The sequence below is a fragment of the Anomaloglossus baeobatrachus genome, chromosome 1 (assembly GCF_048569485.1).
Source record: "Anomaloglossus baeobatrachus isolate aAnoBae1 chromosome 1, aAnoBae1.hap1, whole genome shotgun sequence".
In the NCBI taxonomy this organism is placed as follows: Eukaryota; Metazoa; Chordata; class Amphibia; order Anura; family Aromobatidae; genus Anomaloglossus; species Anomaloglossus baeobatrachus.
In genome coordinates, this window is record NC_134353.1 from 819,977,233 (window position 1) to 820,000,428 (window position 23,196).

The 23,196-nt window shown below is 48.1% G+C and overlaps 1 protein-coding gene across 1 annotated transcript in view; it reads right to left on the bottom strand.

Moving 5' to 3' along the window:
* Positions 1–20,429, bottom strand: part of ARSK (arylsulfatase family member K) — a 284,607-nt gene extending 264,178 nt beyond the window's left edge. The window contains exon 1 of the mRNA XM_075325083.1: positions 20,020–20,429. Coding sequence (XP_075181198.1) covers positions 20,020–20,157 — 138 coding nt within the window. The 5' untranslated portion in view covers positions 20,158–20,429. The remainder of the gene's footprint in view (positions 1–20,019) is intronic.
* Between the last annotated feature and the right edge of the window lie 2,767 nt (positions 20,430–23,196).

Sequence of the window (23,196 nt, forward strand, 5' to 3'; positions counted from 1 at the left end):
ACTTTGAAAAGTTGATGATCCACCCGAAACTCTGGAGAGTCTCCAGCGCAACGTTCAGGCTGTGTTGGCATGCCTCTTGAGAGGGTGCCTTGACCAGTAGATCGTCCAAATACGGGATCACAGAGTGACCTTGAGAGTGCAGGACTGCTACTACTGCTGCCATGACCTTGGTGAAGACCCGTGGGGCTGTCGCCAGCCCGAAAGGCAGAGCTACGAACTGAAGGTGTTCGTCTCCTATAACGAAGCGTAGAAAACGCTGATGCTCTGGAGCAATCGGCACGTGGAGATAAGCATCCTTGATGTCTATTGATGCTAGGAAATCTCCTTGAGACATTGAGGCGATGACGGAGCGGAGGGATTCCATCCGGAACCGCCTGGTTTTCACGTGCTTGTTGAGCAGTTTTAAATCCAGAACGGGACGGAAAGACCCGTCCTTTTTTGGCACCACAAACAAATTGGAGTAAAAACCGTGACCTTGCTCCTGAAGAGGAACAGGGGTCACCACTCCTTCTGCCTTTAGCGTGCACACCGCTTGCAGAAGAGCATCGGCTCGGTCGGGAGGTGGAGAAGTTCTGAAGAATCGAGTTGGAGGACGAGAACTGAACTCTATCCTGTACCCGTGAGACAGAATGTCTCTCACCCAACGGTCTTTGACCTGTGGCAGCCAAATGTCGCCAAAGCGGGAGAGCCTGCCACCGACCGAGGATGCGGAGAGAGGAGGCCGAAAGTCATGAGGAAGCCGCCTTGGTAGCGGGTCTTCCGGCTGTCTTTTTTGGGCGTGACTGAGCCCGCCAAGAATCTGAGCTCCTCTGATCCTTTTGAGTCCTTTTGGACGAGGAGAATCGGGACCTGCCCGAGCCTCGAAAGGACCGAAACCCCGACCGTCCCCTCCTCTGTTGGGGTTTGTTTTGTCTGGGCTGAGGTAAGGATGAATCCTTACCCTTGGACTGTTTAATGATTTCATCCAAACGCTCACCAAACAGTCGGTCACCAGAAAATGGCAAACTGGTTAAGCACTTTTTGGAAGCAGAATCTGCCTTCCATTCCCTTAACCACAAGGCTCTGCGTAAAACCACGGAGTTGGCGGACGCCACTGCCGTACGGCTCGTAGAGTCCAGGACAGCATTAATCGCGTAAGACGCAAATGCAGACATTTGAGAGGATAAGGATGCCACCTGCGGAACAGATGTACGTGTGACCGTGTCAATCTGTGTAAGACCAGCTGAAATAGCTTGGAGTGCCCATACGGCTGCGAATGCTGGAGCAAACGACGCGCCGATAGCTTCATAGATGGATTTCAACCAGAGCTCCATCTGTCTGTCAGTGGCATCTTTAAGTGCAGCCCCATCTTCCACTGCAACTATGGATCTAGCCGCAAGCCTGGAGATTGGAGGATCCACCTTGGGACACTGGGTCCAGCCCTTGACCACGTCAGGGGGAAAGGGATAACGTGTATCCTTAAGCCGTTTGGAGAAACGCTTATCTGGATAAGCGTGGTGTTTCTGGACTGACTCTCTAAAGTCAGAGTGGTCCAGAAAAGTACTTAATTTACGCTTGGGATACCTGAAATGGAATTTCTCCTGCTGTGAAGCTGACTCCTCCACTGGAGGAGCTGGGGGAGAAATATCCAACATTCTATTGATGGACGCTATAAGATCATTCACTATGGCGTCACCATCAGGAGTATCCAGATTGAGAGCGGTCTCAGGATCAAAATCCTGATCAGCTACCTCTGCCTCATCATACAGAGAGTCCTCCTGCTGGGACCCTGACCAGTGTGATGAAGTCGAGGGCCGCTCATAGCGAGCTCGCTTAGGCTGTCTGGGACTGTCGTCCGTGTCAGAGCCTTCACCCTGGGATGCATGGGACACCCCCGGAGCCCGGAGCTGTTCCAACAGAGGGGGACCAGGGAGCAATGATTCAACAGTGCCCATGGTCTGAGTTACTGGTCTAGACTGCAAAGTTTCTAGAATTTTAGTCATAGTCACAGACAATCTATCCGCAAAAACTGCAAACTCCGTCCCCGTCACCTGGACAGTATTCACAGGTGGTTCTCCCTGGGTCACCTCTAGCAGAGGCCCCGGCCGAGCAAGTGCCACAGGGGCCGAGCACTGCACACAATGGGGGTCAGTGGAACCTGCCGGTAGAGTAGCCTCAAATGCGGTACAAGCAGCATAGAAAGCCTGTGCCTTGGCACCCTTGCTTTTTGCGGATGACATGCTGTTGTCTCCTCTGAGCAATCTAGGAGGGTATATAGCCAAGAATCACCAGCGACCGTACAGTGCAATGTATAGCATGCAAGCATAAAAATACAAATGTACACTTCGGCACTAGTGGGGTCAGCACCAGAGGTGCCGCTTACCGCCCGCTCAAACGCGGGTGTGTGGTCGCCAGAATCCCGTGTCTGGGTCTCCCAGAACTTGTCTCCCCTCTCCAGCTCAGACTGCACACAGGAATGGCTGCCGGCGTTCTGTGAAGAGGGGCGGACCGTGGGCGTGCCTCAGACAAAGTGCGGGAAACTGGCGTCCCACTGTGTCCAGTGTGAGGGCTGGAGTATGTAAAGTAGACTCCAGCCCTCTGCGCTGATGTTCTGTACAGCGTCCCGCCCTTCCCCTGACTGGCAGGCCTGGGGCGGGAACGAAGCGAAACTAGGCCGCAAAAGCCGGGGACTCGAGTAATAAGCGCGGCCGTCATATATGCACGGCCAGCGCGGAAGTCCCCGGCGCACCACAAGTCCCAGCCGCAGCGTAAACTGACAGCAGCGGCCGGCGCGGCAGTTCCCAATACATTAACTCACTCAGCAGAGCTGTAGTGAGTAGTGGCACAAGCGCGCAGCGCTGCGGTCCCCGGCGCACTAACAAACCCAGCAATGCTGCAGTGTGTCTGCGCGCGGTCTGTACGGGGACACAGAGTACCTTGACGTAGCAGGGCCATGTCCCTGACGATACTCAGCTCCATATCCAGCAGATTCCCCAGCGGCTGTGGATGGAGCACGGTCCCAGTGCCTGGAGACCGGTAAAATCCCACTTCACCCAGAGCCCTAAGGGGGATGGGGAAGGAAGCAGCATGTGGGCTCCAGCCTCCGTACCCGCAATGGGTACCTCAACCTTAACAAACACCGCCGACAAAAGTGGGGTGAGAAGGGAGCATGCTGGGGGCCCTAGTATGGGCCCTCTTTTCTTCCATCCGACATAGTCAGCAGCTGCTGCTGACTAAACAGTGGAGCTATGCGTGGATGTCTGACCTCCTTCGCACAAAGCATGAAAACTGAGGAGCCCGTGATCCCACGGGGGGTGTATAGGCAGAAGGGGAGGGGCCTTACACTTTTAAGTGTAGTGCTTTGTGTGGCCTCCGGAGGCAGTAGCTATACACCTAATTGTCTGGGTCTCCCAATTAGGAGCGACAAAGAAAAATCCTGCATACAGTCCTAGATGGAGGATGCTGAGCCTTACTGTTCTGCTCCCCCTGCCTCTCCTGTAGTTCTGCAGCTGTCTGCTCTCCTGCATAGACTAGTGGAGAATGAAGAACATATTGAAGGAAATTACATCAGACCTTTTTTTTTTTTTTTAACAATCTTTAATGGCATTGTTCACTGTTAAAAAACGCATAAAAACGCAGTGAGCAAAAAAGCACCAAAATGCGGTAAAAACGCATGCTTTTTTTGCCGCGGGTGCGTTTTTGTCTGCTCATTCTTTTCTCCCTATCAGAGCAGCACCGCTCAGATCAGGAGAAATGCTCATCTCTTGTAACCTGCAGTACTCGGCTGCTGGTTATAGGACCTACGTCACGTGAGCTACAGGAGTAATCACAAGACCCAGTGCTAACACGACAACCATCGGATCCATGTGATCCCATCACGTCACTTCCTGTGGAGGCTGGTGATTATGCGAATAAAGCGATCGCCATTAAAGTGGCGCTGTGAGATTTTTACAGTGCTATTTAAGGGGTTGACAGGTACAGGTGAATAGCGAATCCACTTGCGCACAAATCAGCTGACATTTGCGCTGATCGCTGCTGGCTATTTGCGTTTGCTAGTGTGGATTACCAAAATGAGTGCAGGGACGGAAAATATTTAAACGGATTTGTTAAGGAGTTGATAAATGCATTACCAAAACGCGGCCAAAATCTTGATCTTTCATATTTTTTTTGGTCAGAAGCTGTGTTTCTGTGACCACAGGTAAAAAAGATGCAGCGTGCTGTCATAGCCATTGAGTTATTTGTCTGCAAAGCTCCTCAAGTTCTTGTACATTTTCTCAATATTTCAATACCTTTGTTTAAATTAAAAAACAAACATTTTAAAATAATTGTTTTGTTTTTTGGGAATAGGTTCTGTTGCCCCCATGTAGTAGTTTTCAGACACTTAGTATTATGGTGCGCTTTATAATATATGTAGGACTATGAGGTGCATTAGATTATACGGACGACTATATGGGGCACATTACTATATGGAGGACTGTATGCTGGAGGGAGAGGCAGGGGGAGCAGAACTACAAGGCTCAGCATACTCCATCTACTAGTGTATGCAGGAGAGCAGACAGCAGCTGCCAAACTACAAGGCTCAGCATCCTCCATCTAGGACTTTATGCAGGATTTTTTGCCCCCCCTTCAAAAAATGACGTGGGCTTCACCATATTTTTGTATGCTAGCCAGGTACAGCAGGCAGGTACGGGCTGCCCCCAACCCCCAGCTGCCTATTTGTACCCAGCTGGGAACCAAAAATATAGGGAAGCCCTTTTTTTTTTATTTCATGACTTTCATGAAATAATAAAAAAGAAAAAAATTACGTGGGCTTCGCCCAATTTGTGAGTCCAGCCAGGTACAACTAGGCAGCTGGGGATTGGAATCCACAGTGCAGGGTGCCCAAGCTTTCTGGGCACCCCCACTGCGAATTGCAGTCCGCAGCCACCCCAGAAAATGGCGCTTTCATAGAAGCGCCATCTTCTGGTGCTGTATCCAACTCTTCCAGCTGCCCTGATGCCAGGTGGCTCACTGGGTAATAATGGGGTTAGGGCTAGGTGTGTATTATCAGCTAGCCCTAAGCCCGAAATTCATGGTGTCACGCCAATATTAGACATGGCCACCATGAATTTCTAGTAAAGATAAAAAAAAACACAACACAGAAAAATATTTTTATTAGAAATAAAACACAACACAATTAGTGACTCCATCTTTATTGAAATAAAGAACCCCCCTCCGCAGTAATCCTGGGTCAAGGGTCCCGCGCCGTCCAATCCGGATCCAATATCATCTAGAAGAAAAAAAAACCCAACACACTTCAGTGCAGCGTCGGACTGGCTACCGGAGGAAACTCCAGTAATGCCAGGCCTGGATTCAGGACACACACACACACACAGCGTGCGCACACTACACACACACAGCGTGCGCACACCACACACACACAGCGTGTGCATACCACACACACACAGCGCGCGCACACACACACCACACACAGCGTGCGCGCGCACACACACACACCACACACAGCATGCACGCACACACACACCACACACAGCGTGCGCACACACACACCACACACAGCGTGTGCACACACACACCACACACAGCGTGCGCACACACACACACACCACACACAGCGTGCGCACACACACACCACACACAGCGTGTGCACACCACACACACTTTGCGCACACACCACACACTGCGCACACGCACACACACTGCGCACACACACACTGCGCGCACGCACACACTGTGCACACACACACACTGCGCACACACACACACTGCGCACACACACACACACACTGCGCACACACACACACCACACACAGCGTGCGCACACACTGCGCGCACACACACACACACTGCGCACACACACACACTGCACAGAATCACACTGCACAGAATCACACACATAGCACACACACCACACACACAGACACTGCACAGAATCACACACATAGCACACACTACACACACACACACACACACTGCACAGAATCACACACATAGCACAGAAACACACACACCCTGCACAGAATCACACACATAGCACAGACACCACACACACAGACACTGCACAGAATCACACACATAGCACACACACTACACACACACACACACACACACACACAGACACTGCACAGAATCCCACACATAGCACAGAAACACACACACCCTGCACAGAATCACACACATAGCACAGACACACACACTGCACACACACATAGCACAGACACACAGCTGTGAGTGCTTTCCTGCGGTGAACTGGCATTCAGAAGGTGAGCTCAGGTCAACGCAGGGGCGCACACACAGCATTGTGAACTCACCCGAGCCCCGGTGTCCTAGGCGGCTGCTGTGCTGGTAGTGTAGCAATCGTGTCCTCCTGTCAGCTGATCTCCAGTCCTGTTGTAACTGCGCGCGATCCCGCGGTCACAACGGGATCTGAAGAAGCGAGGGCGCATGCGCCGCCCTCTCGTGCACCCGGCTGCACGGTACAGCGGGCTTCAGTAACATGGCGCCGGAGATAAGCACTATGCGCAGGCGCCAACTCCGACGTCATGTCACTGAAGAGGGAAATTTAAATATAGCCAGAGAGAGGGAGGAACAGGCAGCGGGGGGCAGGGAAACACGTGCATAACACGCCCGGACATCAGGAGAGAGGGAGGAACAGGCTGGTGGGGGGGCGGGGAACACGTGCATAACACGTCCGGACATTAGCAGCAGAGGTACACACGTGAATCAAAAAGTGCACGAATTTTCAAACTTTATAAAGTTGGATTTCGCTGCCTAAACACTTGAGCTGCACCCTGATGGCATGTACACACTGTGCATGATAGTGCCAGTACTGCACTGGCTGCACCTTATACACGAAAATCCTGATGTTTGGTTCCCTTTAAGACTAGAAAAAAACCAAAGAGAAAAATTGTAGGAAAAATACCCTGACTATAAATAAATAAATTGCAAGTGCTTGATAACAGGGTACTTAGTGTATACATTTTTGCAAAAAGGTAAAAAGCTGTCTCACCTCGTCACGGTGTACCCATCTGAGATAGTCCCTAACCTACTGAAGTTAAAAACATTCAAGCACTTGCAATTTATTTATTTATAGTCAGGGTATTTTTCCTACAATTTTTCTCTTTGTTTTTTTTCTAGTCTTAGGCTATGTCCGCACGTTGCTTTTTACCTGCTTTTTTGCTGCTTTTTCAACTGCAGCGTTTAATGCCAAAATGGATGTGTTCTGCTTTTCAAGCAAAGTCTATGGGAATTTGGGTTTCTTGTCCGCACTATGCAGTTCAAACTGCAGCCTTTTTGTGGAAGAACTTTGGACAAAAACTCAGCTTTGCAGTGCAAAACCCAAATGGCAAAAACAATTGACATGTCAATTGTTTTTGCCATTTGGGTTTTGAACTGCAAAGCAGAGTTTTTGCCCAAATTTCTGCCAGAAAAAGGCGCAGTTTGAACTGCATAGTGGGCACAAGAAACCCAAATTCCCATAGACTTTGCTTGAAAAGCAGAACACACCAATTTTGGCATTAAACGCTGCAGTTGAAAAAGCAGCAAAAAAGCAGGTAAAAAGCAACGTGCGCACATACCCTAAAGGCTATGTGCCCACGCTGCGGAAAATGCGCAGATTTTGCCGCGGATTTCTCGCGGAAAAGCTGCAGATTTTCCAGAAATCTGCAGCACAGCTACTCCCCAGCCATTTCTATCGCATTTGGGAAATGCTGTGCCCACACTGCGGATTTTTCCGCAGCGGAAATCGTGCGGATTTTCGTGCTGAAAAATCTGCAGCATGTCAATTATTGTTGCAGATTTCTCCGCAGGGTCCCATATACTTACCTGCCTCACCGGAGTCACTTTCTCAGTCCGGTGTACAGCAGCGCGGTAGATCCAGCCATCCAGGTACAGGAAGGAAGAGGTGGGCGGAGCCTGCACGGGCTCTGGTAATGTGACAGCCGGAGCTAGTTCAGGCCCGCCCACCTTCTTCTGCAGACGCTGAGAGAGTGACCCGGCTGCCGGAAAGCGAGGTGCTGCGTGATGGAGGTAAGTATGAACTCCCCCGATCAATGCAGCACTTGTTCTGCATTGAGTATGCAGTGCTGAAGCCATGGTACTGTATCCTCAATGCAGAATGCCCGCACCATATCCGCACGACATTCCGCAGCATGGAAACAGACAGAAGTTGTGGTGCAGTTTCCTGGGAGCTCCTGCGGAATGTCCTGCGGATATATCCGCAGGACACTGTCCCCGTGGGCACATAGCCTTATTAGTGTGCATGTCTTATGCTAAGCAGCCGCCCCTCCCCTCTAGTGTGGAGGTTGAGTGGCTGTGACATCAGCATCTTGCACCTTGGCTACAGCCATCTTTATGAGGAAGGCTCACCACATTCTGTGTGTGCACATATCATTTGTCTTGGCTCCTTTTGGTGATTTTTTTTGAATTACTTAGTGCAAGTAAAAGTCATCCCTTGGGATTGAAATTAGAGGATGAGGTTTTATCAAATCATAAATTGTTGATTAGTATTAGAGATCCAAGACAGACCAGTTGGGGAGAGGGTCATTAATAAAATTGAATCCTTTATGTGGCACCCCAGGGTTGCCACAGTAACAACACAAAGGGTTAACTCCCCACACACAACACCAAGACCTCCTGGCCAGAAGGGGGAGACCAAGCTGCTTCCCTGTACATTCTGCTGGGGGGGAGGAAATGGTCAGAAGTAGTTTCAGTTTGGAAGTTCAGTGCAGAGCACTGAGGAGACAGGATCTCTGTAGGTTGGAAGCTGGCTTTAGCTCACCTCAGGATCCACTGACCAATTCCAGGCCTAGCTGAGGGTCTGATGAAAGGAGAAAGTGTACACAGAGGAACATTCCTGGGAGGCAGAGCATTGCTGAGCTCATCCCAGTGGAGCACAAGAACGGATGCTGGATCCGAGACTGCAGGTTACATACTGCATAGTTACCACCAGAGAAGTGAAGATTCCAGATCTTTCACCTGTACCACAGACACAAGCAACAAGCGCAGAGTTCAGGAACATACTAGTAAGGACTCGAGTTGCCTGTCAGGTCGGTACCGAGGAGCACAGAGCCAGCTGCATAGTTCACGCAGCAGCAGGGCCACAGACACACAGTGCAGGCAAGGAAGCCAAAACGGCCCGGCTGGGTGGGAGAAACCCTGAACCCCTCACAGACTCCGTGGACAGTACTTTGCTGAATACCATCACCAGTAAAAGACAAAGAAACTGCAAAACCGTGAGTCTGCCTGTTTATTGTGCTCGTGTCCTGCACTCCCCCCATAGACTAACATACTGCCCCGGGGAAAAGGCTCTACCCGTGGGGAGCCGTCCCATCTCAAGCTGCCTTCCATCACCCCGGAGGTTCTGCAGCAGCGGTGGTCATCTCTGATCACATTCCACGGGTGGCGTCACGAACATAACCCCCCTTTTTATTGTGGAACCAGGGAGCACGGACCGGGTCACGACACCGTGATCCCCTTTCCAGAAGCGACCCTTGGCCCGGTTCTGGGTATCCCCTTAACCCCTGGCGACACAACTTTGGCGTCACGAACAGGATGCGGACTGGACCCGGCTGCAACCCGGGTGACGTGCGCCTGTAAAGACTTATTGCATCGCATAAAAGACTTGCACTGTGAATTGTTGCAACAAAGAAAGGACTTTAAACTTTGCAAACATACCTGGAAAAATCCAAAAACATCATTGGTAAAATTTTCCAGGCGCCATCTTTAATCACGCCATTACCTGCTACGCGCGGGAAAACATCGCGCCTAAACTAAGACTCCGCCTACCGCTTGCAGAGGAGGCGCGCTCGGTGCTGCGACCCGAACGAAAACGCAGAAAAGTGTCCCAGGCTTGCTGTCAAGAAGACTGGTGAAATTAACTAAGGGGGCGCAAAGATGTCGCAGCAGGGAGACGCTGTTGTACCCGGAGGGGCAGCGGCACCTATCATGCCGTTCCTGATGCCGTACACCCCGGGTGCAGTGTGGCTGCCGCAGTATTCAGGTGAGCCCAACACACTTACTGACTTTATCGGAAAGCTAAAAATCTACTACAGCATGTACCCCCTGACAGAAACCCAGCGTGTTGGTATGCTTATGGGACAGTTAACTGGCAATGCCCAGCGGGAGGCTACATCCTGGCCGGACGATGCAAAGGACACTGTAGAGCATATAGTAGCTGGACTAAAAGCAGCTTTTGAATCCACTGCTGGCAGCCGAGCTAAAATGAGGTTCTTTGGATGCAAGCAAAAACCTAGAGAGAGCGCAAGAGACTTTGCCTTAAACTTACAGGAGGCGCTCAGAGCACTTAAATTAGCAGAACCTGCCTTAGCCCCTGGAGCAGATAAGCTGCTGATAGACCAATTCCTGGATGGACTCTCATCCCCTTCCCACCGGGGACAACTGAGCATGATGGTGATCCAGGATCCAGGACTAACATTTGCCCAGCTAAAGGATAGAGCCATCCGCCTCCAGCAGGTGGAGGAGCCGCAGGATATAGACTCTGTTCAACACCTTACAGTGGCACCCCAGCAGCCAGTAGTACCGGTGACATCGGCCATGTCAGCGGCTGCTGCTAACCACCTGGAGCCGATCACTAATGAGGCTCTCCATCAAAGGCTTGATGCCCTGACAGACACTGTTGCTTCCATGGCTAGAATCGTCCAGGAGCTGCGTGGATCCAAGTCTGCACCCAAGATTGAGATGGCGACCAGCAAGGAGGATGTCCCGTGGATGAGGCCTAGGAGATACCAAGCGACGAGAGGACGACCCAGCGACCGCTACCAGCCGGATGGACAGCCCATTTGCCGCCGTTGCAAGGAGCCAGGTCACTTTGCCCGTGAATGTGCTTTAAATGGGGATTCCCTGGGGAGGCGGGCCGCTCCTCAGGAATGAACTCTCAAGGTCCTTCACCCTGGCACGACAAGTATGTGGGGGGACGTCCAGTCATCCCCATCGTGCTGGATGGCATTCCGCTCAACGCCTTGCTGGACACTGGTTCCCAAATATCATCAATTCCGCATGTCCTTTATAAGAGGTACTGGGCTGATTCAGACGTTAGCAGTGGTCCATCTAATGTTGCATTGAATATATGGGCTAGCAATGGTGAATTAGTACCACAGGTTGGTTTCAGAGAAATGACCATTAAGATTGGGAGAGTAGAATTGCAGAATCAGGGTATTATCATTGTTGATGTTGACCGACGAGAACGTGAACCAACTATGCTGCTAGGAATGAATGTAATTGAAAATTGTTTTGCAGAGGTAATTACTGTCTTGCAGCAGATCGTCGAGACTGCCAAACCTGGGCAACAGAGACTCCTGCAGAAGGAAATTAAAGCCTTAATGCTGAAGCAGCAGGTAGAAATGTCAGGAGGTGAAATTGGCAGTGCAAGGGTAAGTGACCCAATACCTATTGTAATTCCTCCCAAAACAGAAATGCTGGTCTGGTGTAGAGCCGCAATAGGCATCAGAGGGCGAGACTATCAGGCCCTGGTAGAACCCGTGTACTCAGACAGTAGGCCCACTGTACTGACGGCCAGAGGAATAGTTGAGGTACACAGGGGGAGAGTGCCAATACGCCTTCTAAATTGTGGGGAAGATGAGGTCACCCTACCTAAGTATGCTACCATGGCTAAGCTATATACGGTTGATAACAACGCCATCACCACCGTTGAGCCCTTGAAGCCGTCAAATCAGGCGGAGGACAATGGCTCAGAGGGAAAGCTGGAGGATTGGTGCCAAAAGCTACATGTAGGTACCGATTCTACACCATCCCATCAAAAGCATGGAGTATACAGGGTAGTGAATGAATATGAACAAATATTCAGCAAACACCCATTAGACTTTGGGCAGATCAAAGGGGTAGAGCACACTATACCCACAGGTAACCATCCACCCATAAAGGAGAGGTATAGACCAGTACCACCAGCTCACTACCAATGCGCCAAAGACATGCTCAAAGAAATGAAAGAAGCAGGGGTGATAAGAGACAGTTGTAGCCCCTGGGCAGCCCCACTAGTGCTAGTTAAGAAAAAAGATGGGACCATGAGGATGTGTGTAGACTACAGACAGATCAACCGCATTACACACAAGGATGCATACCCATTACCTAGGATAGAGGAGTCATTGGCTGCATTAAAATCCGCTACTTACTTTTCCACCCTAGATCTGACTAGTGGGTATTGGCAAGTTCCTGTGGCAGAGGCTGACAAGGAGAAGACAGCATTCACCACGCCGATGGGCCTCTGTGAGTTCAATTGTATGCCGTTTGGACTCTGCAACGCGCCTGGTACCTTCCAGCGAATGATGGAGTGCTGCCTAGGACATAAAAACTTTGAAACTGTCCTCCTGTACCTGGATGACGTCATAGTCTACTCCAAGACCTATGAACAGCATCTACAAGACCTGGCAGAAGTGTTTGAAGCCTTATCCGGATACGGCATGAAAATCAAGCCATCCAAGTGTCACCTTCTAAAGCCAAGGGTACAGTACCTGGGACATGTCGTGAGCTCAGAAGGGGTAGCACCAGATCCTGAAAAAGTTACCGTGATCAGAGATTGGCCGAGACCCACCAGCGTGAAAGAGGTGAGGCAATTCCTGGGACTGGTAGGCTACTATAGAAGATTTATAAAAGGGTTCACGAAGCTAGCAGCTCCCCTACAAGACATCCTGGTAGGACAGTCAAAGAAGTCTGCAGCCCGAAATCCTCCTTTCCAGTGGAGTGATGAGAGAGAAGAGTCCTTTAAGAAGTTGAAGTGGGCACTGACAGGAGAAGAGATCCTGGCATATCCAGATTACCATCAACCCTTCATTTTGTACACGGATGCCAGCAACGTAGGACTGGGAGCAGTATTGTCTCAAAAGCAGGAAGGCAAGGAGAAAGTTATTGCCTTTGCAAGCAGGAAGCTCCGGCCTACAGAAAGAAACCCAGAGAATTACAGCTCCTTCAAGTTAGAACTACTGGCAGTAGTTTGGGCTGTAACAGAGCGTTTCAAACACTACCTGGCCGCTGCAGAATTTACCATCTTTACTGACAACAATCCGTTGACCCACCTGGATTCTGCAAAACTAGGTGCGCTGGAACAGCGATGGATAGCCCGACTGTCAAACTACAACTTTGTCATCAAGTACAGGGCAGGCCACAAGAATGGGAATGCAGATGCCTTATCCCGGATGCCACACTCGGGGAACGTGGAAGAGGAACCGGAGGGTCTGGAAGAAATTGAGCTGCCGGCCTTTCACCGTCCTAAGGTGGGACAGTATCAACCGAGTGTCTACCAAAAACAACAGCAGGCAACTCTCAACCCATTAGCACACCACGGATGGGCTGACACACAAGACAGCGATCCAGCTGTGAAGCTAGTGAAAGAACTGCTTACACAACAAGGTGCTTACCCTAATCAGAATGCCCCAGCTGAGACGCAACATCTCTGGAAGGAGAGAGGTAAATTGTTCCTGTACCAAGGGAAGCTCTGTAGAAGGCACACCAATCCAAAAACACATGAGTTGGTCTGGCAGATCATCGTGCCCAAGAGAGATGTCAAGATGGTTCTGGAAGCTTACCACAACGGTGCTGGTCATTTTGGTTGGAAAAAGTTGGAAGTGCTCTTAAGAGAAAGATTCTACTGGGTTGGCATGAGAAAATCAATTGAAGATTGGTGTAGAAAATGCGGACCGTGCAACCTCAGAAGAAAGGATCAACAGAACCAGAGAGCTCCACTCCAGTCCATAGTAACCAAGCAACCACTCGAGCTAGTCGCATTAGACCACGTCAAGTTGTCACCAAGCCGGTCCGGCTATGTCTATGCCTTAACCATCGTGGACCATTACTCACGCTTCTTAGTGGTGGTACCCGTGAAAGACCTTACAGCTAGAACAGCAGCTAAAGCATTCCAGACGTACTTTTGCAGACCCCATGGTTACCCAGAACAAGTCCTTGCAGATCAAGGTCCAGCTTTTGAATCACAGATTTTCCAAGAATTCTGCAACATGTATGGCTGTAAAAAGATCCGCACAACAGCATACCATCCCCAAACAAATGGCTTATGTGAGAAGATGAACCATATTGTGATTGACCTGTTGAAGACCTTACCAGAGTCAGAAAGAAATCAATGGCCAGAGAAATTGCCAGACTTGGTGGACTTGTACAATCATGTCCCGGTGAGTTCTACAAACTGCACCCCCGCTTACCTCATGCGTGCAAGGCCCGGTAAACTGCCAATTGATTTAGATATGGGAATTCTGAAGCCAGATGCAGAAGTTCAAGAATCCAATTGGGATACCCTACGTCAGCAGCAGTATCGCCAAGTACAAGAGTGCGTAGAGAAAAGTCTCCAACAAGCTAGGGGAAGACAGGAGAGAAACTTCAACCAGCATGCTCTAGCAACCCCATTGCAACCTGGTGACCAAGTTCTCAAGAGGAAACGACGCACAAACAAATTGGATAATCAGTGGGAAACCACCCCATATACAGTCTTACCATCAAGTATGGATAATCCCAAAGTGTGTCTCATCAGTAAGGATGAAGGAAGGACATCAGCTGTCGTGTCAAGAGATCAACTCAAACCGTGTCCTGAAACCCTGAAGACACCAGAAGTCACCTTACCCATACAGGTACAACCTGTCAAGAAGGAAGAAGATGTGTTCCATACAGTCTTAGGAGATTTCCCAAAAACATGGCCAAATTACTATGGAGCAGTAGTAGTCCCAATGATCGCCTTCCCTCAAGTGGTGGAACCACAATCAGAACCCATTCCACAAGAAGTCTCAAGACAAGAAGAACTGGAAGTCGAAACCGTAGAGGAAGAACAGATTCCTGGTCCCAGTGAGCTTGCCAGTCCTACAGTCAGCCCCCCATCCTCACAAGTACCAGAAACACCAAATAGGTACACTTCCACCCACACCATTATGCTAAGTACACCCAGTACACCAACAGTACGCAGATCACAGCGTAGTACTCAGGGTCAGATACCAGCAAGATATAAAGACTAATGTGGAATTGCATATAAAATGTACATATGTTATAATGTTTATATGAAAAACCGTAACAGTTTAGTGTACAGTAAAGGTGAGAGAAGAGTGGTGTAAGGTGGCAGCACGGAGAGTTACAACTTGATCACATTGTTGGTGGCCCGAGGGCCGTGAGGCCTACTGCACTTATGACCAGAGTAGAGACACCTTTAAGAAGTGTTTGTTGATTGAAATGTTTATTTAATTGCAACGTTAAGACCAAAAGCCCAGTACCTACAGAGACTATACTGTATGACCACTTACATATTTTTGAACATTTTGGACTCTTTTTGAGCTTTAAGGTTTTTGTATTTTTTCCTTTTGAGACTCTGTATATATACAATTGTTGTGATAACTTGTTTGTTTGTTTCACAGTCCCGGAGTACTGTTCTTCACTAAGGGGGAATGTGGCACCCCAGGGTTGCCACAGTAACAACACAAAGGGTTAACTCCCCACACACAACACCAAGACCTCCTGGCCAGAAGGGGGAGACCAAGCTGCTTCCCTGTACATTCTGCTGGGGGGGAGGAAATGGTCAGAAGTAGTTTCAGTTTGGAAGTTCAGTGCAGAGCACTGAGGAGACAGGATCTCTGTAGGTTGGAAGCTGGCTTTAGCTCACCTCAGGATCCACTGACCAATTCCAGGCCTAGCTGAGGGTCTGATGAAAGGAGAAAGTGTACACAGAGGAACATTCCTGGGAGGCAGAGCATTGCTGAGCTCATCCCAGTGGAGCACAAGAACGGATGCTGGATCCGAGACTGCAGGTTACATACTGCATAGTTACCACCAGAGAAGTGAAGATTCCAGATCTTTCACCTGTACCACAGACACAAGCAACAAGCGCAGAGTTCAGGAACATACTAGTAAGGACTCGAGTTGCCTGTCAGGTCGGTACCGAGGAGCACAGAGCCAGCTGCATAGTTCACGCAGCAGCAGGGCCACAGACACACAGTGCAGGCAAGGAAGCCAAAACGGCCCGGCTGGGTGGGAGAAACCCTGAACCCCTCACAGACTCCGTGGACAGTACTTTGCTGAATACCATCACCAGTAAAAGACAAAGAAACTGCAAAACCGTGAGTCTGCCTGTTTATTGTGCTCGTGTCCTGCACTCCCCCCATAGACTAACATACTGCCCCGGGGAAAAGGCTCTACCCGTGGGGAGCCGTCCCATCTCAAGCTGCCTTCCATCACCCCGGAGGTTCTGCAGCAGCGGTGGTCATCTCTGATCACATTCCACGGGTGGCGTCACGAACATAACCCCCCTTTTTATTGTGGAACCAGGGAGCACGGACCGGGTCACGACACCGTGATCCCCTTTCCAGAAGCGACCCTTGGCCCGGTTCTGGGTATCCCCTTAACCCCTGGCGACACATTTATTTAATTCATCTATTTGTCCTGTTATTAATGTACGTAAGTGGCTTTAAGTTCGGCCTGTTGGTAAAGGGCCTTTGTTATTACATGCTAGAGGTGATCCTGCGACAATTTTCCAATTCAACAGTATATTGAAGAAGTGTTTGTTGAAGCTGAACATGGGTAAGTGTAACATTTCATCTCATTCATTCAGAATAGGTGCAGCTACAGTAGCTGCAGGGTTAGGTTTAGGTGAGGATAAGATTAAAGCATTAGGTCATTGGGAATCTAAGAGATTTAAATCATATATCAGACCTGATTTAGTAATTTAATGGATATTCATTGTTTCAGGCCCAATAATCATCTGGATATTGGGACATTCTTACGTCTATTGGGCACAGAAGAGGGCGAGTCAGAGAAAATATACAGAGAATTTGTCTTTCGATATGGACTTTATTCATGGTTTATGGTTTGGTTATGGAGGGATGACTTGGTCTCAGTTATTGGGTATGGTACGAAAGTTATTGTTATATTATCCTTCCCCTGATTTGATCATCATTCATCTTGGCGGGAATGACATTGGTAAATCAAATACTGTAAAATTGTTATGGGAAATGCATAGAGATCTTTTAGCCATAAGAAATTATTTTCCAAATGCATGTCTGTTTTTTTCAGAAATAATTCCATGTTTATCTTGGAATTTGGGTGGAGTGCACTTCATGAACAAAATTCGTAAGAAGGTTAACAGGGATTTAGAGAAGTTTGTCAAATTATTAGGTGGCTTTACATATAGACACCTAGACCTTGAAGGCTTCACGCCTGGATTATTTAGACAAGATTGGGTCCACTTGTCGGAAATAGGATTGGACATTTTTAATCTGGGTTTGCCATTGGTGGTAGAAAAATGGCTGTGTGGTTTTGTGGGGGGGGGGGTGGGCACGCCTGTTCAGTTGTGTCCTTGTGGGAAAAATCACCAAGCTTTGGCTGGGTGGATTGGGTTATTTATTAAATGGAATTGTGGATTAGTTTGAAATGGGTTCTTATTTGATTATAAACGTTGGTTAATACCGTATTTTTCGGACTATAAGACGCACCGGACCATAAGACGCACCCTGGTTTTAGAGGAGGAAAATAGGAAAATAAAATTTTAAGCAAAAAATGTGGTCATGACACACTTATGGGGCGAGGATCTGCTGCTGACACTGTTATGGGGTAATGTCCTGCTCATATACTACCCAGCCTGCTCATATACTCCCCATGCTGCTATATACCCTCATCCTGCTCATATACTCCCCATGCTGCTCATAATATACCCCTATCCTGCTATATGCCCTCATCCTGGTGTATGGCCGCATCCTGTGGCACATAAAAAAAAAAAAAACCCGTTCATACTCGCCTTACCTCACCTCTCTCTCTGCAGCACCGCTCCTCTTACCGTCTATGTCAGCAGCAGCGCCGCTGAGTGGAGCTGTCCCCGTTCCCCTGCAGCATCGCGATGTCCTCCGGTGGTCTGTGCCGGCAGCGTGGACACGTGTGCACAGTGATGACGTCATCGTTGTGTGCGCCGCTAGTCTCCACGCAAGTCAGCTGACCGGCACAGACAGGAGATTGCGATGCTGTAGGGGAACGGTGAGTAATATGTACTGATTCACTGCCCCCCGCACTGATGATGATGTTCGGGGGGCAGTGAATACAGCCGCACATGATCACTCCAGGCTGCAGTTGCCAGGGGTGATCATGCGGGCCGGCTGTTTATCCCTGCCCATCACCCCGCCCACCTGTCAGCGCCGGGTTCAGCGCTGAGAGATGGGTGGGAGGATGGGCGTGCATATTAAATGAGCGGGCCCACGTGGTCACGGCAGGCTGCTACAGCTTGCTCGTGCCCCCGATGACCCGCTCCACCGTAGCACCCTCATTCCCCACAGCCACAGTCAGACCATAAGACGCACCCCCAACTTTCCCGCAACATTTGGAGGAAAAAAAGTGCGTCTTATGGTCCGAAAAATACGGTAATATGTAATTTTTATTATCTGGGTTATTTAATTTATAAAACTCTTAATAAATCATCACGGCCATTTTTCACCATATTTATTCTCGTGTCTTTATTTATTAGTTAGTATGGTTAGTAGTTCATTATGATAGTTAGGTATGCCTTGTGCTACCATGGGATAGGGGATTACTTTCTGACTGTTGAGACACCACGATCCTGAGAAAGGTACTGTAGTTCTAAATAGCATCATGTAAATGGAGCAGTGGTTGATCATATGCACTGCCGCACCATTTATATGTGGCTCTTGAAATAACTCCTTTATTCAGTGGTGGTGAGCATGAGAACATAAACGCAAGATTCACTGATTGGGGCTGTAGGGTGTTATAGTATGTGGGCTGGTGAGGTTGGTGTGCCAGGGCTGCTTTTTTGTCCCAGTCCAGGCCTGGGATGCCTTTTTTATTATTATTATTAATAATAATAATGTATAAAGCACCATTGATTCCATGGTGCTGTACATGAGAAGACGTTACATACAAAATACATATACAAGTTTCAATAGACAGACTGCTACAGAGGGAAGAGGACCCTGCACTTGGGGGCTTACATTCTATTGGATATTGGGGAGGAGACAGTGAGGACACCTTATTATATATGATGACTGCACTATATTAAGAGAATAAGAACTTTGATGGGAGTGCTTCTTTAATAGTGTGCATTATTTTACTTTAAAAAAATTAAAAAAATCAGTAAGTTTTTTCTAGCTTTATTGATGGAATCTGCAATGAATCTTCAAAGTTTGATGTAAACCTACCATTATAAAGGCCGCTTTACACGCAATGACATCACTAACAAGATATCGTTGGGGTCACGGAATTCGTGACACACATCCGGCCTCATTAGCGACGTCGTTGCGTGTGGCACGTGCGAGCGACCGCTAAAGATAAAAAATACTAACCACGTCGTTGATCGCTGACACGTCGTTCCTTTCCCGAATATCGTTGCTCTTCTTGGACGCAGGTTGTTCGTCGTTCCTGTGGCAGCACACATCGATACGTTTGACACCCAGGGAACGATGAACAACAGCGTTCCTGCGTCCTCCGGCAACGAGGAGGTGAGCGTGACTTTCCTGCCCCCCAGCTTCTATTGGACACCTGCCGTGTGACATCGCTGTGACGCCGCACAAACTGCCCCCTTAGAAAAGAGGCTGTTCGCCGGCCACAGCAACGACGTCGTTAGGAAGGTAAGTATGACGGGTAGCAGCTAGTTTGTGTGCCACGGGCAGTGATTTGCCCATGACGCACAAACGACAGGTGCGGTTGCGAACGCTAGAGATGTTGCAGCGTGTAAAGCCCTTTTAAGGCTCCTTCCTTAGAGATATACTTCTGGTTTTGGCTTTAAAAAAAATTGCTGGAAAAGCTGCATGTGTTTTTATCGGCCTCACCCAAGTGTAAACTTCTTTTTGTATAACTTGGCACCCTAATTGAAAAGTTATTTTCGTCCTTATGATGTTTTCCCTTTAACTACTAGTTTCATAATTCAATTCACTATTTTGTTACAAACAAGAAGCATCATGTAGCTGAACATACTGAACAGTGGGGGATCTCTTCTTGGCAAGGGGCAATAAAGCTTCACGAAAAACAGTCACCAGGTAGAAGAAATAAGTATATGGATATTATCTAGACCACAGTACTTACAAAGGCATCACTCATCACCATGACCACATTGTATCTGACGCTGCTGTTACAGATTGGAGGTATCGGATTCATATCCACAGCTGGCAGGAAAAACAGAAGGTAAAGGAAGGCGGTAGATTTCCAGGGAGCCGAAGACATTTCCACTCACAAATACATTCCAATAGAGAGGAAAGTAATGGTTCTCCTGGATGTCGCCTAATAAACTTGCTCCTGAAAGCCGAGGGGAAGCACAGATCTAAAGGTTGTTTTTGCTTCAACACATACGTAACTAGAAGGGAAGTGTTTAAAAAGTTCCCACTTCCTGCCATGTGAGCTTCAGACAGATCTCACACCCGGGTCTTCTTACAGTTCTATGAAGACGATTGAAAATGTGCATTTCTTCTCATATTTCCTGATAAAGTGCTGATGGGTATTTTGCTGTATCTAAAAGAGACACTGCAAAAACCCAAACAAGGAAACCACAATTGCACAGTGTGTCCTACGCCAGTGAGTCAGCAGCTATTTTCAATGTTTTTGTTTAGATTAGTACATAACACAGTTCCTGATGACAACGTTAATAATAGTTTGTGTATATCAGAACAGTGCAGCTGCAGGAGTGGTATATTTATACAATTAAAGCGACATTTCAGATAAACCAGGGATTGCTTGTGTGCAGCAGGCACAAGAGCCTTTCTTTGCCTTTTAAATCTAAGTTTTTGGCAAGTTGTTGATGCTCCACATTTTCGAGGTGTCAAAAACACAATGTCTTACGGTTCTAACAAAGTGGATGGAAGTTATATAAACCTCTTGCCCAATTTGCTTCTTTCTTACTCAGTGTAAATTGACCTGTGGTACGTGTTTCAAATCCACAATGTCAGTTTCAATTGCAGATATGCTGAGTTTTCTGTGCAGATTTAGGCCGGGGTCACATGGGGACTAATGCGATCCTCGTATGACACTCGGCTCACGCTGGCAGCATAGCAGGAGAAGAGTCTCATGCGAGTGTCACTGCAACTGAGGTCCGATCATGCGATCGGACCACAGCTGCGGGGGGCGGGCCGGTACAGAGGATGGGAGGGCTGGCTCTGAAGAGGGGCGGGCCAGTGCAGAGGAGGGGCGGGCCGGCGCTGCGAAGGGGAGGGAGGGATTTATCTCCCTCTCTCCTCCGTAGCAGTCAATTGCCATTCTCACCCTGCACTCGCGGTACATCGGTGTACCGCGAGTGCAGTGCGATCTTTCTCTCGCCCCATAGACTTGAATAGGTGCGAGAGAAAGAGTCTCGCATTACAATCACAGCACGCTGCGATTGTTTTCTCGGTCCGATTGGGGCCTAGAAAATAATTGCTCATGTGCGCTGACACACAGGCTAATATTGCTCCGAGTGGAATGCGATGTTTTATCGCATTCCACTTGCTCCGATTTTCATGCCGTGTGTCTTAGGCCCTACCCATAGACTTGCATTACATGTGGAAAATCTGCAAGTGAAAAAACGTACATGCATATTTAGTGCGCTTCTGCAATAGAAACTCATAAAAAATGCACGGTATCTGCACCTAAGTATATCAATAAATTTTGTCAAAGGCAATTATCAGCTAGTATCAAAAACAAAACAGCTTTAGGCCTTCTTCACACGTCCATGTAAAAAATGCACGTGTTGCACAGTCTGTTTTGGACAGCCGTGTGACCGATACTGGAAAAAAAAACACATGATACTGAAATGCATGTTAAAAGATATGCAAAGCTAGAAAAATGCTAGATAGATAAACAGACAGATTAGATAGATGGAGGTCAAAAACCCATATACACTGTGTGCAGAATTATTAGGCAAATAAGTATATTGATCACATGATACTTTCTATACATGTTGTCCTACTCCGAGCTGTATAGGCTGAGAGCCAACTACCAATTAAGTAAAACAGGTGTTGTGCATCTCTGTAATGAGGAGGAGTGTGGTGTAATGACATCAACACCCTATATAAGGTGTGCTCAATTATTACGCAACTTCCTTTCATTTAGCAAAATGGGTCAGAAGACAGATTTGATTGGCTTTGCAAAGTAAAAAATTGTGAGATTTCTTGCAGAGGGATGCAGCAGTCTTGATATTGCCAAACGTTTGAAGCGTGATCACCGAACAATCAAGCGTTTCATGGCAAATAGCCAACAGGGTCGTAAGAAGTGTGTTGGGCAAAAAAGGCGCAAAATAACTGCCCATGCATTGAGAAAAATCAAGCGTGAAGCTGCCAAGATGCCATTTGCCACCAGTTTGGCCATATTTCAGAGCTGCAACGTTACCGGAGTATCAAAAAGCACAAGGTGTGCCATACTCAAGGACATGGCCAAGGTAAGCAAGGCTGAAAAATGACCACCTTTGAAGAAGAAACATAATATAAAACGTCAAGAGTGGCCAAGAAATATCTTAAGACTGATTTTTCAAAGTTTTTATGGACTGATGAAATGAGAGTAACTCTTGATGGACCATATGGATGGGCCGGAGGCTGGATCAGTAAAGGGCAGAGAGCTCCACTCCGACTCAGATGCCAGCAAGGTGGAGGTGGGGTACTGATATGGGCTGGTGTCATCAAAGATGAACTTGTGGGACCTTTTCGGGTTGAGGATGGAGTGAAGCTCAACTCCCAGACCTACTGCCAGTTTCTGGAAGACAACTTCTTCAAGCAGTGGTACAGAAAGAAGTCGGTATCATTCAAGAAAAACATGATTTTCATGCAGGACAATGTTCTGGCTGGCCAGTAAAGGTCTAAAACATGAAAAAATAATGGCCCCCTTGTTCACCTGATCTGAACCCCATAGAAAACCTGTGGTCCCTCATAAAATGTAAGATCTATAGGGAGGGAAAACAGTACACCTCTCAGAACAGTGTCTGGGAGGCTGTGGTGGCTGCTGCACGCAATGTTGATCGTAAACAGATCAAGCAACTGACAATCTATGGATGGTAGGCTGTTGAGTATCATCATAAAGAAAGGTGGCTATATCGGTCACTAATTTTTTTGGGGTTTTGTTTTTGCATGTCAGAAATGTTTATTTCTACATTTTGTGCAGTTATATTGGTTTACCTGATGAAAATAAATAAGATGGGAATATATTTGTTTTTTATTAAGTTGCCTAATAATTCTGCACAGTAACAGTTACCTGCAAAAATAGATATCCTCCTAAGATAGCCAAATCTAAAAAAAAACACTC